The sequence below is a fragment of the Pezoporus wallicus genome, unplaced genomic scaffold (genome assembly GCF_028554395.1).
Source record: "Pezoporus wallicus isolate ANWC-B61680 ecotype Strahan unplaced genomic scaffold, APGP_CSIRO_Pwel_v1 scaffold_2584, whole genome shotgun sequence".
Lineage (NCBI taxonomy): Eukaryota > Metazoa > Chordata > Aves > Psittaciformes > Psittacidae > Pezoporus > Pezoporus wallicus.
Genome location: NW_026642851.1, coordinates 2,295,812 through 2,311,528, shown reverse-complemented (window position 1 = coordinate 2,311,528; position 15,717 = coordinate 2,295,812). Strand labels below are relative to the sequence as shown.

The 15,717-nt window shown below is 40.2% G+C and overlaps 1 protein-coding gene across 1 annotated transcript in view; it reads left to right on the top strand.

Moving 5' to 3' along the window:
• Positions 1 to 15,717, top strand: part of LOC130611663 (probable acyl-CoA dehydrogenase 6) — a 79,614-nt gene that overhangs the window by 40,590 nt on the left and 23,307 nt on the right. The window contains 1 exon segment of the mRNA XM_057432635.1: positions 7,947 to 8,076. Coding sequence (XP_057288618.1) covers positions 7,947 to 8,076 — 130 coding nt within the window.

The window sequence follows — 15,717 nt, the reverse complement described above, 5'->3', positions numbered from 1 at the left end:
GAAGGCAGATTTCAGTGCCTCTGAGGGTGATTCACGGTGTTGTTAGTAGGACTGCAGTGGACGCGCAGTGTGTTGAAGAACATTGATTCAGTGTTGGCCTGTTCCTCAGAAGGGTGGCAACCTTCTAGCTGGAGAGAAGCAGTATTCCTTGCTGGATAAGCTTGACTCAGAGAAATAAAACTGAGCATTGACAAGCAAAGCTTAAACCAGGCGAACATGCAACAGGTTGTAGAAATGAATGTGTTCAATGTATGGAAAGAGGGTGGCAGTTGTTGCTGATTGACTGACCTCAAGGAGTGGAGCAGTTGTGGAAGTGATATTCTTCAAACCTAGACTATCTAGTTTGTTTATGAGCTTGCCCAAAGAGAAATCCCATGAGAAGAAGCTTGGCGTTGCTGCTGAAGCTCAGGAGGTGTAATATTCAGCTTATAAGCAGTTCATACACTTGCTGACTTCATTTTCCATGTGGTTTTTCTTTTTTTTTCTTGTTTTCTTTATGCTGTGACATTTAGATGGACTGGCATTTTCAAATATACAGTTATTGAGCTCTGTACTTTTTAACCTTAAAAAAATATTGTAGGATGGTTTAACTAGGCTTCTGTGGAATTGATGTTGGGTTAGAGCTGAGGGGTAGAAATAATCTCAGTTTAAAAGCAAGTAGATGGCTGAGGAATTGCATGAAGTTTTTCTCTGAGTTGGAGCTAGTGGAATAGCTGGTGCTTGGAAATGTGTGCAGTCTTTGTTTTTCTTTTTCCTTTTTTTGGCAACTGCATCTTTTAACATTGTTAATGTTTCTTGTGTTGCCATATAGATATTTTATTCTATTGTACTGTGCATCTTAGCTTTTCCTTCCCTGTAACATTGTTTGCATACAATTTTGGGGGGTTGTGTTATTTTTTCTGACGAGGTTCTGATATCCTTCTGAGTTTGAAGATTTGTGCAGATGTAATTGCTGACTCAGATGGCACTTGGTGACACTGCATAACCATTTAGAAAATAAAGGAAAACTTCTACATTTGTCAGGGAGTTTTTTTGGAAATCAGAGTAACAAGTGCAGCTCTTATCAATTAGGGATTTAGAATATACTGCTCTGGCTTTCTAAATGGTGTCCTGTACAGCTTTGAAACCTCTTTAAATGTGTCCATGCTGCCCCCAGCTGCAGCCAGGTCTGTGTGGTGCATTTATCTTCTCAGTAGCAGGCACTAATGAATGCCTGCTTAGTATTTTGAGATAGTTTTATATGGGGTTTTTTTTGCCCTTACACTATGGGGGAAGTTTCTCCTGTATTTTCCTCTGTCTTAATCTAAAATGATGCTATACAAATCCAATCACCTTGCTCATCTCATTAAATTTCATTTCTGAAGTGGCAACCATGATGACTTTCGTAGTGATGAGTATGGCAGAAACGCACAATTTGCACACTATTTGCTTGGGGATTTTTTTTGTGCTGCTAATTATGTATGTTTGAAAAGGAATGAGCAGCCAATCCACATTTTTCCTTTTCCAAAGAATACTGGATCACAAGAGTGATACTACAAGCAAAACTTTGGTTAGCAGAGGAAGTCCTTATCTGCCTTGAAATTTTTGCTGAACTAGTGAGTATCTGTGAGAGATCAAGTACTGCTTGTGGTTACAGTCTTTCTAGGATCAACAAAACAAATTTATAAAGCGCTATTTTTTCCTAGTTTGGGACAACTACTTTTCCTAGTTTGGGACAACAGCTCCCTGCAGTCAGACTGAGGGAGTTTGATTTGACTAAGGTAATCTGTTAAAGCGAACTTTGCATCTGGTACAAAAGGATTATTTGTTTAGGTCTGTGGGGGTTTTGGTTGGTTGTTTTCTTGTTTTGTTTTGTTAGGTGTTTTTCCCCCACTGTACCTGGCAAGAAGTAAATGACTAAGAAAGCAGGAAGTGTATTCTGAGCTTGATCAGCCTCAACTTTTCAGAATGGGTTTGTGAGAAATTGCACACTGTGGAGAGTACATCTTTGGTAATACTTTAAATTCCTTTTATGTAAAGAAGAGGAAAGGAATGACAGTAGGATTTCTGTATTGTCCTACCTGATGACATTTGCAGTTATGTAACCTTGGGGCTCTTTGTAGTCCTCTGGAGTTGAAATTCTTGAGCTATATTTATGGCAGGTGAGTAAAGTCTGAGCACTTAAATTTTGCTTCTGTTGATTTTAAAATTGTAGGCTGTGATGAAAACTGGCAATTAGCACTGTCATCCTAGTGTCATCCTAGGGTCAGATGTAGGAATCTCTCAGACCTATCTTCAAAATGGGAGCTGATTCATGTTTTATTTGTCTTTCTAATCACTAGAAATAAGAGCACAAGTTTGTTTTTTTTCTTGCACTGAGTTAGGTGCCAATAGTAGAAATAATACTGCGTGATTTCCTTTGGTTAGACACACTTTATGTGACATTTGGATGCCATGTAAACAAACAAGATAAATTATAAAAGTATTTAAGAATGGCACAGCTGCAGGTTGGGTGGAGAAGTGATTCAGAGCATCGCTGCAGAGGAGGATGTGGGGGTGTTGGTTGACAAGAAATTGAATATGATCCAGGTTCCGTGTGTGCTCGCAGCCCAGAAACCAACCATGTCCTGGGCTGCATCAAAAGGAGCGTGACCGGCAGGTCAAAGGAGGTGATGCTGCTCTTGTGAGACCCCAGCTCTGGAGTACTTCATGCAGTTCTGGTGTCCTTAACATAAAAAGGACATGGAGCTGTTGGAGCAAGTGCAGAGGAGGGCCACGAGGATGATCAGGGGACTGGAGCACCTCCTGTATGAAGACAGGCTGAGAAAGTTGGGGCTGTTCAGCCTGGAGAAGAGGAGGCTGCTTGGAGACCTCATAGCAGCCTTCCAGTGTCTGAAGGGGGCCTATAGGGATGCTGGGGAGGGACTCTTCATTAGAGACTGTAGTGATAGGACAAGGGATAATGGGTTAAAACTTAAACAAGGGAAGTTCAGGTTGGATATAAGGAAGAAATTCATTACTGTAAGGGTGGTGAGGCACGGGAATGGGTTTCCCAGGGAGGTTGTGAATGCTCCATCCCTGGCAGTGTTCAAGGCCAGTTTGGACAGAGCCTTGGGAGAGATGGTTTACTGTGAGGTGTCCCTGCCCATGGCAGGGGGGTTGGAATTTGATGATCTTAAGATCCTTTCCAACCATGACCATTTTGTGATTCTATGAATAAGTTACTGATACAGGTGTATGGTGTTTTCACCATTCTTTTTTCCAGGCTCACTCACACTCTGAAAACACTCTGAAGACACCCTGTTTGACCTTGCTTCAATTCACTTAGACAGTTTTCACCACAGATGTTGTCATTCCCACTGACAGCTACTAGATGAGTCTCAGAGACAAATTCCAAACAGAGAAATTTCTAAACTCTTACAAAGCTTGGACCAGAGACTTCAAGCCTGTCTCATAATTGAACAGGGAAGCTGTAGCTGAACAAGTGACATGAAATGTGTTGTTCTTTGCAAAAATGAAATTATTATATGAAAGACCTCAGCTTCTCCTTTAGCTTTTAAAGTCCTTCTTCATAGACATTCTTTGCCTTTGTTTTCCCAACTGTTCTTCTCAGTAGTGTTTCTGTTTAGACGTGTTGCAGATCAGACAGTCATGATCTTTTATTTGTTTTTTTTTGTGCGTCACGTTTGCCGCCTGCCTGTATTCAAATGTAAAAGTCCTCATACCTTAAATTATCAGATTTTGTAGAACGTACGTCTGCATCTTTTAAAAATGGTGATTTTTTAACTTGCTGTTTTCTCTTGGATTCACACTCCACTGGCAGCATCACAAACTTAACATGTAGAAATAAGCTGGTCTGTATAAAATAAGAAGCTTTTTTGAGTGTGTGTGTAAAATTGTGTTGGTGGTGATTAGTAGAAAAGCACAGAGCCAATTTAAAAGAAAAATAGGTTAATATAGGTTAATATGTGGTGTGGTGGGTTGCCGTGGCCAGCGGTCAGACACCCATTCAGCTGCTCACTCACCCTCCTCAACAGAACAAGGGAGAAAATACCATGGCAAGGCTCAGCCCTTGACATAATTCAAGGAGACTGCTCACCAGTTACTGTCATGGGCAAAGTAGACTTGGCTTGGGGAAAATTAATTCAATTTGCTGCCAATTAAAATAGTTTTGTGTAGTGAGAACCATTCACAAATTAAAACATGTTCCCCCCATCCTCTCCCCCTTCTTAGGCTCAGCTTCAGTCCTTCATTCTTGAGTCATCTATCCTCTTCCCCATCCTGAGAAGCTCAGGAAGATGGGGATAAGGCATTGCAGTCAGTCCACAGTACCTCCTCTCTGCTGCTCCTTATCCCTCACACTTTTCCCCTAATCCACCGCGGATCCTGTCCATGGTCTGCACTGCAAAATCTTTTATTTATTTACATGTTCATTGCTTTGGGTTTTATAATTTAATTTCTTTGTAGAAGAACCTGAAATCTTACAAAGGATGAGATATTGTACTAAGCCATTTAACAGATGAAAATTATGCTACTGTCATCAAAACAGTAACAATTTGAATATAGCAGAGTTGCCTTTTTCTATCTGATTTGAATTATAAAATCATTAGTGCATTAGACTTTCTGTCTAGTTTTGATTTGCTTCATTCTCTTTAATAAGAAATGTTAATATGTCTTGCAAATTAAAAATGAAGATGTAGCCAAACAAGTCTCTAAAGGTCACTCATCTTGTTTTAAAGTTAAATGAAATATTTACCCTAGAAATGTTTTTCGCATGAATACTTAGAATCATACAATAGTTAGGGTTGAAAAGGACCTTATGATCATCTAGTTCCAACCCCCCTGCCAGGGGCAGTGACACCTCACACTAAAGCTCTTACAGTGACACCTCCCAGTGAAGTTCTTACATATAGCTTGCAGTTCTTAGAAAAAGAAAACAACCAGGCAATCAAATCTGAAAATTGATTTGGTTCCTTTCATTATGGGTATTTCACCAAAAATTATATTTCGCATGGTGTTTGCTTTTCTGAATGAAAATTAAATTGACCTATTAGCAGTACATCATTGTACTGATGCTCCCAGGAGGTGGTGTTTGTTGATGAGACTGGCAAACATGAGCCTCCTACCACCAGCTTATTCCCTTCTTGCAAATGAGTTATATGAAAAAAAGGAAGTCTTATTCCAAATAAAAATTAAACATTCAATCGGTAAAACATTCACCGTCATCATCGCTGCAGCACGTGGAAATAAGAATGGTGGGGGGGGCTTGTCTCAGTTTAAGAGCTGAGTCCAGTAGCACACAGGGCAATGTGCTTGGACCAGCCCCAGAATAGCTGTCTGGAGTGCCAGCAGCAGGGCTATGAAAGCCAGGCTGCCACCATGTGCTGGGGAAAAAAAGAAAGTTGCCCTGGTGTTCAGAGCCAGCGCTCCCTGCTACTGCTTTGTGTGACTGCTGGCAACATATCTCAGCACAGAGATCCAGTTCTCTAAAGATAGCAGACACAACCGTCTCTAGCCATGGTTATCGATTATCCAAATTACTTGGGGATATAGCTGCACAGACTGCACTGACAAGTGAATCCCTGTCTCAGTCAAGTTCTTTGGGTTCAGAAGAGGTGTTCCCAATAATCTTGTGCCAAAGCACTCACACTTCTCCATGAAACATCTTCTCCTTGGCTCCTGGAAGAGAACTGATGAAAGGTCATGTGTTGTCTGATTAATGTTTTTTACCACTTGCTTCTGCCCTCCCTGCTAGTCTGTATCTGTGATTGTCTCTTGCATTATCTATCCCCAGATTATAAAAATCTTTGGAGAATGCATCATCTCTTTGCCTGGCAGGGCTTCCCCCCTCTACACATTCTTAGCTCCTGAGGCTTCTTTCTGGTCATATCCTCTCTTTGGCAGGAAATTCCTTCAGTGTCATCACTTTGAGAGCTGGCCTTTTGAAGCACTTTGTTCTCAAAATGTACTGCTTAGTGCCTAACCTCAAATGAAAGCCAGACAAACCTGCTACGTGGTAATATATAATGAATTGTGATATGAACAAAGAATGTATGTAAGCCATACACTTGCATAAAATGGTCAGTTTGTGCATAGCATTCCTCCTGTGAAATTGCTCTGAGTAAATCAAGAAACAAAGGTTTTGATTTGTGTAATTAAGTGAAACACAGGAGTATAACTGCTTGGTAGACAAAACCAAAGGCAAAATTATTAATAACTGTAGTTTGCCAATAAAATGATTGACTGTTTAAAAACAAAATTAAAAGCAAAGTGGAAAGCATTTTGTGTTACACCAGAACTGAGGTTATCTATTATAACTCTGCTGTAGATTCATATAAAATGAGCAAAAAATCTTTCAGACCATGCATCTTTAAATAGACTTGCTTTTGCACGCACATACAATTCTTAGTGCTCCTCAGAGCGCTTATTTATTGATAAGGACTCTGTAAAGGCAAGAGAATTGGATTAGATATTATGCTAAACACATTCCCATATTATTGTTGTTTCACTGTACTTCTTAAGCTCCCAGAAAGAATTTTAATTTGTGTATATTTTTAAGAAACATTCTTTATTTTCAGATGAAAGTTTGGAAAAGTAGCTTTTTTCTTTTTTAAATTCTGAAGATCCAGACTATTCAGGATGACTTTAGAACTCTTATTTGAAAATTGAACTTCACACTTGCCCTTTTCCGTTTGAGTTTTTCTTTCTGTCTGCAGAAAAAGGATGCACAAAGATAGTTTCTGGGGGTTTAGGAAGCAGATGATAACACACAAAGCCCTGTATTTAAGTGCACTGTGGTGGTTTGATTTTTAATTAATGGTAGTTTTTGAAAACTTCAAAGCAGGTCATTAGAGGGCTGAGCTCAGACGGTGTTGGCAGCAATTGAAAATGGAGAGGGTCGTCTGTCTGCCCTTTATTGTGTGTGGGGGGTGGGGAATGGTACCTATTTATTTGAAATAGATATCTATTTATTTGAATAGATATATATTTATTTGAAATTTTCTTAGTTGGTCTCCAAATGGGAGAGGAAAAAAAAATTCCAAAACAAAAAAGAAGGAAAATGTTATCTAACCACGGCTTCCGAGTCAACTAATGACGTCAAGCAGTAACCTTCTCTTTCTCACCATATTTCCTTTAGACTATAAACTATTTAATACAGATAGAAATTACCTCATCCATCATAGTAATGCAGTCCTTTTTCACTACAAAGTGGGTTTAACAGGGCTGGGCATGGGAAGGAGGTGAAGAATAATATCCTCTTTAATTGAGTTTGCAGATTGGAATGCGGGGAGGAGAAATGGCCTGTTCTGGTGCCCAGCCAGCATCCCAGGTTGTCAGCCTCCTGCTAACAAAAAATGCTTTAGTGACTGCACAGACCAGGTGCCAGGATACAGAATACACGTGTTCACTATTGTACTTGTGTCTATCGTGAATTTTGAGCTATGGCAGTAAATTAATGTAGGGATGTGACCTGCACATGGTCTTGCTCTGTGCTGACTAGAATGCAGTGTGTGAGGAAGATGAGCTCTTCTTGAGTGCACTGGGGGTGAGAGTAGGTGTCAGGCATTATCATGGGGAAATAAAACCACTTCTTAGCTTGTGGTGATTTCTTCATGTGACCTTGCTGTTAGAATAATTTTGCCTTCTATTGTAATTTTCAGCAGCACATCACTTTTTCCTGCTGTTTCCAGTCAAAATAATGATGCTACTTAGGATATTCAAAGGTGACCTGATGTGCACACAGGTAATTAGTTTGGGTGTAATTTTAAATTCAGGTTTTGTAGAGAACAGCATTGCACTGGTTTTCTGAAAAGAAAGCTGATAATTGTCAAATATTTAAAATCTAGCAATGAAATTGCAGTTGGCAAGTCCTTGCAGTAGCAATATTTTCAATATTTTATTTTCTCCTTGTTTCTTATGCCAGTCTAGAACATGAGTGTCATAGGTTTGGCTTTTTTTCTTCTCAGAATATGAAGGTATGGGCTTTGTCTTCTCCTGTAGCATTGCAGTAGCAGAAGAGCTGGGACATAGCCATTGTGAAGGTATTCCTATGGCTATTGGAGTGCGGGCTGGCATGGCTACTCCTGCTCTTACAAGGTAATTTTCAGAAGTTTGGTTCAGCCTAAAACCCAATCTGTCATGTGTTTTGGCCTAAAACCCTATCTATATAAAAGCAGGAAAAAAAACCATTACTGTAAAGATTTACTGTCTAGTTGTTCTTCACTAATGCTTGAGAAAAGAACGTACTGTCTACTTCTTCTGTTTGGTTTAGGGGAGAAAATAATGCTTTCGGGTTGTTTTTTGTTTTTATTTTTTTAATGTTAGAATATTACATATTACAACATAGACCTTATTTAATAGTAGATGGTATGTTTACAAAACAGAACCTTGGTGCCAGAGACAATAAAAAATTTTAATTCCAGAATCCCCTATTCATGTTTGTTTTCTTTCTTAGCCAGAGAGATCCCACTGCAGTCATACTAAGAATGCATTTAGTTATAATGATTAGGTTCCATCTAATTCTATTTTATAATTTACTTGCTGTTTTCCAGCTTTACAAGGTGCTCCTTGCTGACTGTCTTTTCAGAAGTAATGTCAATGTTGGTGTGAGTCCTAAAGCATATGTATCGTGCTTCTTAAATATGCCCATTCCAGTCAATCACTCATTTTGCTTTTTCTCATCTGCTAGTGTCAGTGTTCCCCTTTCATCACTTGCTTTCATTCAGGCTCCTGCACTTCCTGAATCTGTTTTATTGGGGTTTTTTCTTCCCTCAATAAAAGTGGCAGTTACCAATTTCTTCTTCATGTAGTAGTTTCACAAACATTCTGCATCAAAGCAGCAGTTTGCAGAGCTAGAGGGAGGCCACAGGCTGGTGCAGCAGTTTGCCCCTGGTATATGGATACACCCAAAATTCTGGAAGGTGGGGGTGGGGATTAAATTCAAGTAATGATGATGAAGCCAGGAATTTCTCTGCACAAAACATAGACACGAGGGAAATTTTTGCACAGAAGAGCATTTTAGGGCTGGGTTGTTTGTTGGTGGTTCTATCCACTGTATGGTCTGGAACTTAGGCTGTGCTCCCTTGATATCCATTTATCCTGCTGAGGTCTTTGGAGGTCTCAACCATGGGAAATCTTTCCAAAAGTTTCTTCTCCTTTGTGTAATACACCAAAAACTTGCTGAAAGCATGGAGTTCGGTATGTCTGTTTCAACAGTAGCTTAGTTATAGGTCAACTGGGAATAAAAGCAGCATTTTAAAAGACTTCAGAGAACCGTACTTTGTCCCTATGATAGCCTTTCATTCCCAGGAGTTTAAAAAAATCTGTGGGCAAAGGAAAACAGGATTTTTTTCCATTACATTTTTTTTGCCTTCTATTACTCTACTCTGCTGTAGTAAAGCAATGAAACTACATACATCTGTGCTAGTAAAATCCTAAAGGGGATGTTCTTGGAAAGTAAATGTGAAAATGTTTTCAACATGATGACATCTGTAGTTGAATTTGCATCTGTATTAATGAACTTTTCCTTCACTGTTATGTCAATTCCACTGATTACTTGTACAGTGCAGTTTGCCACTCCTAAGATGTAAAAACTGAAACTTGGTAATGAAAAGAGAAAAGGTGGTTGCTGCAGGAAATTTTGCATGGGTGCAGCTTCATTTCATGCCATATAGTGAGAGGGCTAACTGCTTGTCCTGGGTCATGGATTCAAATTGCATTCACAAACTGAATGGCTTTTTTAAATGCATCTGTGTGCTGTGGTGATCCTAAACACGTTCAAAGAGATAATCCAAATTTCACAATTTAATTATACATTGTTACACATGATGCATCGTGCACGGTGCACAAAGTAAACAGTAATATGGGAATCAACCATCATCCCCTAAAACAACTTCAAAAGGGAAGTCTGGAGCCTGTTGTTGGCTTTTCTAACTTTGGGCTTTATTTTGCATTCATCAAGCATGATCAGTGTACCCGCAAACCAACTCAATGAATGTGATACGTCATGAAGTATCACATGCCACTGTAAGTTAGAGATATTCCCTTAGTTAGATATATAGACAGCACAGTAGTTTGAACAGATGGATACATATATGCAGGTGTACACAGCTTTTAAAATTTTAATACTTTGGAGAAATAAAGTCTTAAGAGATCAAGAGTCAGGGTGATGCTGTTTCTGCAACTTCCTTCTCACTTCAGTGACAAGCTATTGCAAGGCTTAGTTTGTGAAGGTCTTGGAGATACTCACTTAAATGGGAAGTAGATTATAATAACAGTTTTAATTATATAAATAATACATTTTGAAAATATTACCTGTGTCTGTTTGCCTCTTCACTGAACCTGCCCCTTTTTAATTCATTTGTTATGATTTTTTTTACAATCTTCAGAAAGTTATATCCCCGACCATATTGAGAAGAAACCCTGCAGATTTTGATTTAGAAACATTTCTCTTGTGCAGACGAATAGAGGAGAAAATAGCTTTGTTTCACTTGAAGATGCTCAGACTGCTCCATTTCCCCTTCCCTCTTCCCCTCCCTGATTCCTCTAAGTAAAGCAGTAGCACTTTCTAAACTAAATGAAAAATGTTTTGTCAGCAGTGATCTGACCTTTGATGTACCTGGTTCTGAAAATAACTCTTTTTCAGATCTTTCAAATGCATTCAGATATAACACTTGCTTTCATGCTTGCAAGTGGAGTGGAGAAAGCAGCTCTCAGCTAAGGCAGTGAATGAGATACATTTCACTGGGCTTGTAAATAAACCTACAAGGTGACATGACACATAGTGACACCAGATCAGTGTAGTGCTCCTTTATCTCGGCAGTAGGCAGTAAACTTTTTTTTTTTTCTCCTATTATTTATAGGAAATAAATAATAATGATGATTCTTTAGTGGTAAGAGAGTGCTTTTCTATTTCATCAGCAGACTCATCACTGGTTCTTTCTCCTCTCTAACAGCAGCATAACTGAGAGTAAGAGAGTAAATTTAGTTTTACTGTCTCTTTTTCTGTTTGCTGTAAAGGAGAGGAGCTGCAGCTGACAGTCAGAACGGCAGGTTTGAAAAAGGGGATCATCCACTTGATCAGCTGGGAAAAGGGTGAAAATGGGACGCCATTCCAGAGCCAAGCAGCTTTCCCACTAGGATAGTGTAAGGGAGGCTTGGTTTTCTGCTTCTTCAATAACAGGTACACTGACCTGTCTCATTCTTACATTTAGTACTTAATTTATGTAGTGCAGATAAGGTAGGACAGAGCAGAGACCTGGTGCAGGTGCCGCTTTCAACATACCATTAAGCGTTACTGCCATGATGGCTACTTATGTTGCAGCCGTGGCCAGTTTGCTGTTTTGTGGTTTTGAATACCTGTGAGGCTCTAACCTGGTTTCAGAACAATATGAAGTCAAGCAGCTGCTTCTGAACTAGCTTTCCTTGAAACAGGTTCCTGCTGTTCCTATACGTTTGAGGTTTCTCCAGCTCCTGGTGACAGCCTGGCCATGTGGTGGTGACAGATTCTCTGGTGGGCAGCCTTGAGAGCTGGTGTGGTAGCAGCAGGACACGAGCCACGTGAGTAGCTCTTAGAAACTGCAGGATTTGAAGAGGGTAATCTTTATTATGACTCTTCTTCTATAATACCTGCATTTTAGTGCATAATGCATCTCTAAATATATAGAATATTGACGTAATCATTCTTAACCAAAACCGTTCAGGCATCTGCATCTGCATGAGGTAGCCATACGTATCAGGTAGTCTCATACAGACTTCTCATCTGTATTCTTTGCAGAACATAGCAATAGCTCAAACTGAGCAATTTATTTCATAAAATCTTCAAATAACTGAAGCTTAAAGGCTTGATAAAAACTGGCAGTCAGAGAGTTTTTCTTATGCTGTCTTTCACAGAAAATAAATAAGTTTTCTAAAAGCGTTTTTTTAAGCTTGTGTATCTTCTTAACTGAAACAGGGACTTGAGGAGAGAAAGCTGACTGCAGTGGGGGTTCTTTTAAATCCAGGTTATGTAAATTACTGAACTTAATGAGGCTTCCATGCTGCCCAAGTGTGCTCACTGCTATTCACCATGCATTTCTAACCCTTTCTGTGCCTTTAAAGGGCATTTCTTCCCTTTTGTTTTGTTTTTGTGGTTTTTTTTTTTGTTGTTGTTGTTTTGGGTTTTTTTTTTGCTATTGTTTGGGTTTTTTGGTTTTGGGGTTTTTTTTTTTTTTTTTTTTTTTGGGGGGGGGGGGAGTGTTTGTTTGTCTTTCCTTTTCCTTTTTTTCTGTATCTTGAAGATCCAAGGAGTACTGCTAAGCTGGACCTGGACATCAGATGGTAGGATGCCTGTGCAGACTGCACTGCAGCAAAAGCGTGGCATGTGGCTACTGCGTTATTAATAGTTTGAGTCTAGGAGTGGAACAGAAAGAGAACTGGGAGAAATTCACCTGTTGCTAGCACTTAAGAAGTGTCTGTAGGTCAAAGTTAACTTCTCCTTGCTTAAAGGAAATCTCTATGAAGTCTGTGAGTAAACAATTGCGTCATCTTTGAGATACTGTAGAATAGTGCATAGATAATCTAAAAACTTCTCTCTGCCCCCTGCCCCTTATGTTGATGATGAGTAGTGCTTGAATGTGTGAGCTCCAGTGCAAGAAAGCTTGAGTTGATGAAATGCTGATAACCATGTTAGAACTGCCTGCAGCTGTTCAGAGTCAGAATTTCGATTTGCACTTAATGGTGTATCATACTACAGAAAATATGCCAGTTTTACTCAGAATTTTCATCATTAATTTGATTATTTCACTTCGGCTCAGCTTCATTCCCCAGAAGCAGAAGAGACCAAAGTAAGATCTATGGTTCTACCAAGGTGATTATCGGTCCAATTGAGTCAGAATAGTGATGTGGAATAGACATTTTCATTCAATGTAGCAATCTAACCTGTCAGAAACCAGATTTGTATACGTTTATCTGAGATATAGAAAGGTAAGTTCAAATTTCTGATTGTCAGAGCACATAAACAGAACTATGTGGATCAAGGAAGTGTTCTTACATCTGTATTTTGCCATGGTTTTATTTTCCTTTTACCCACCATTGACATCATTGTATACCACTGTCATTTTTATGTTTGTATTCATGACATTCCATCAATGTCACTTATAAGGTGTGGAGCAAGAAAGGGTGGACCACTTCCATGCAACTTGTTCTGCGTCAGAATCTCACAGTTGGGATTTCTGGGTTACTCAGCATCAAAAAAAGAGCTGTAGACTGTAGACGTGTGTGCATACATACACACATGCATGAAAATATTTTTTAAAGCAATGCTAAAGCTGCACAGTTAATCACATGGGAAACTGCTTTAGGGCATAGCCCCTGCCCAGAAAGCAGACCTAGTCTGTTCTGTCTTGAGACAGAGCATGATCTCATTGCAAACAGTTTTCTAATTCTGAGGCTGTTAAACTGGAAAGAAGTGGGTATTTGTGCAAACCTGAGATTTTTCTGGGATGTATTTAAGATAGGTAGAATTTTACAGAAACAACATGTTTCTAACACAATATCCAGCTGCTTGCTGAGCTGTATGTTCTTCCTGCAAGGCATAGAGATGCATGATCTTCTGAAGATAATGTTGCCAAACTCTTTAATTGCGAAAGGTCATGTTCTGTAGCCTCATTTTTGGGAAGAGCTGAATTGTTTTCTGGAACTTAAACCAAACAAAGACAGTTACCAAACCAAAATATTATTCTGAGAAAAGTTCTTGTCATGGAAATCCTCTGCTGAAATAACTAAAGGTTGGCAAAGTCTTAAGCATCAGAAAGCATTGCCAAAAATTCCTGCTAGCTCCTTGCATAATCTGATTTTATATGTTGTTGGTTGGAGTTTTTAGTCTAATTAATGATCAGCTGGCTGTACTTCATCATGTCCCAAGGGAAAGAAAAAAACAAGTGAAAAACACTGCATAACAGATGAGGGGACTTTGTCCCAGTATGCTGGAGGAAGGAGTAAACACTCAAAGATTGCTGCTTGTATTTGGGATTGCTGCAGTGACTATCAGCAGGGACAGGACTAGGAATTGAGCTCCGTGTGTGCACAAGCTGAAAGTGTCTGCCAGCTCCCGGTCTGTTCTCTGACTATCCTGTGACCTTTGACTGTTTCGTGTCAGGGTTGGAGCAGAGGAGAAAGGACAAAGTCTTAGCTAAAATGGCATTGCTTCTTTGGAAGTAGCGTTTTAGAAGGGCCCAGGTAACTGCAGCCTGTTTAGGTAGCCAAAGTGCTTAAAGAGATGAGTGAAGGTGTTGTCGTGAGAAGCCTCATGCTGAAGAGGAAGCTGAGGAAGAACTTGACTTTCACGGATTTCTGCTCACTGAAGAGACATCTCATGTCCTAAGTCTAGCACAAGAGAGGTTCAAGAACTAGATCATAAGCTCACCCCTCATGCTGCAAGACCAAATCAGTGAATGTTTATTAGGACAAAATAAAACGTGAAATGAGACAAACTCTGTTTTGAATGGGTGAAAGCAGTGAAACGCTGAAAAAAATAGGATGCCTCTTAACTGAATTGAAATATGGGCGAGTGGGTTTTCTTGTGTGTGTTAAAATGCAGTCAGCAGTTTGCTGTTTCACTTTTTATTTTTGCAGGGAACTAAAAGAACCAATAAGAAGAAGCATTGATGGTTTTCATTGTGTGATTTAAGTGCATATGTGGAATATTAGTACTGTAAATACAGCTATTTGCAGGGGGTGGCCATCACATGTAATAACTTTTCAGTCACCACTAAAACGTGGCAAAGAGCTGGTGCAAAAATCAGAAGACAGGCAGAGAGCAGGTCCTCCATCCTGGCTGACTGCAGACTGGAGCAACAGCATTGAGGGGAAACCCCAGGGACTATGTTTATTTAGATCTGACAGCTCAAGACAAGTCAAATATGAGATCTGGGGCATCTAGACCACACATTTCTGTGGGAGTAAGATGCCTGAATCATAGAATAGTTAGGGTTGGAAAGGACCTTAAGATCATCTAGTTCCCACCCCCCTGCTGTGGGCAGGGACACCTCACACTAAATCATATCACCCAAGGCTTCGTCCAACCTGGTCTTGAACACTGCCAGGGATGGAGCATTCACAACCTCCCTGGGCAACCCATTCCAGTGCCTCACCACCCTAACAGGAAAGAATTTCCTTCTTATAGCCAACCTAAACTTCCCCTGTTTAAGTTTTAACCTGTTACCCCTTCTCCTGTCACTACAGTCCCTAATGAAGAGTCCCTCTCCAGCATCCCTATAGGCCCCCTTCAGATACTGGAAGGCTGCTATGAGGTCTCCATGCAGCCTTCTCTTCTCCAGGCTCAACAGCCCCAACTTTCTCAGCCTATCTTCATACGGGAGGTGCTCCAGTTTCCTAATCATCCTCGTGGCCCTCCTCTGGACTTGTTCCAACAGTTCCATGTCCTTTTTATGTTGAGGACACCAGAACTGCACACAATACTCCAGGTGAGGTCTCACGAGAGCAGAGTAGAGGGGCAGCGTCACCTCCTTCGACCTGCTGGTCACGCTCCTTTCGATGCAGCCCAGGATACGGTTGGCTTTCTGGGCTGTGAGCGCACACTGAGGCCGACTCATGTTCATTTTCTCATCGACCAGCACCCCCAAGCCCTTCTCCGCAGGGCTGCTCTGAATCTCCTCTCTGCCCAACCTGTAGCTGTGCCTGGGATTGCTCTGACCCAGGTGTAGGACCTTGCACTTGGCATGGTTAAACTTCATGAGG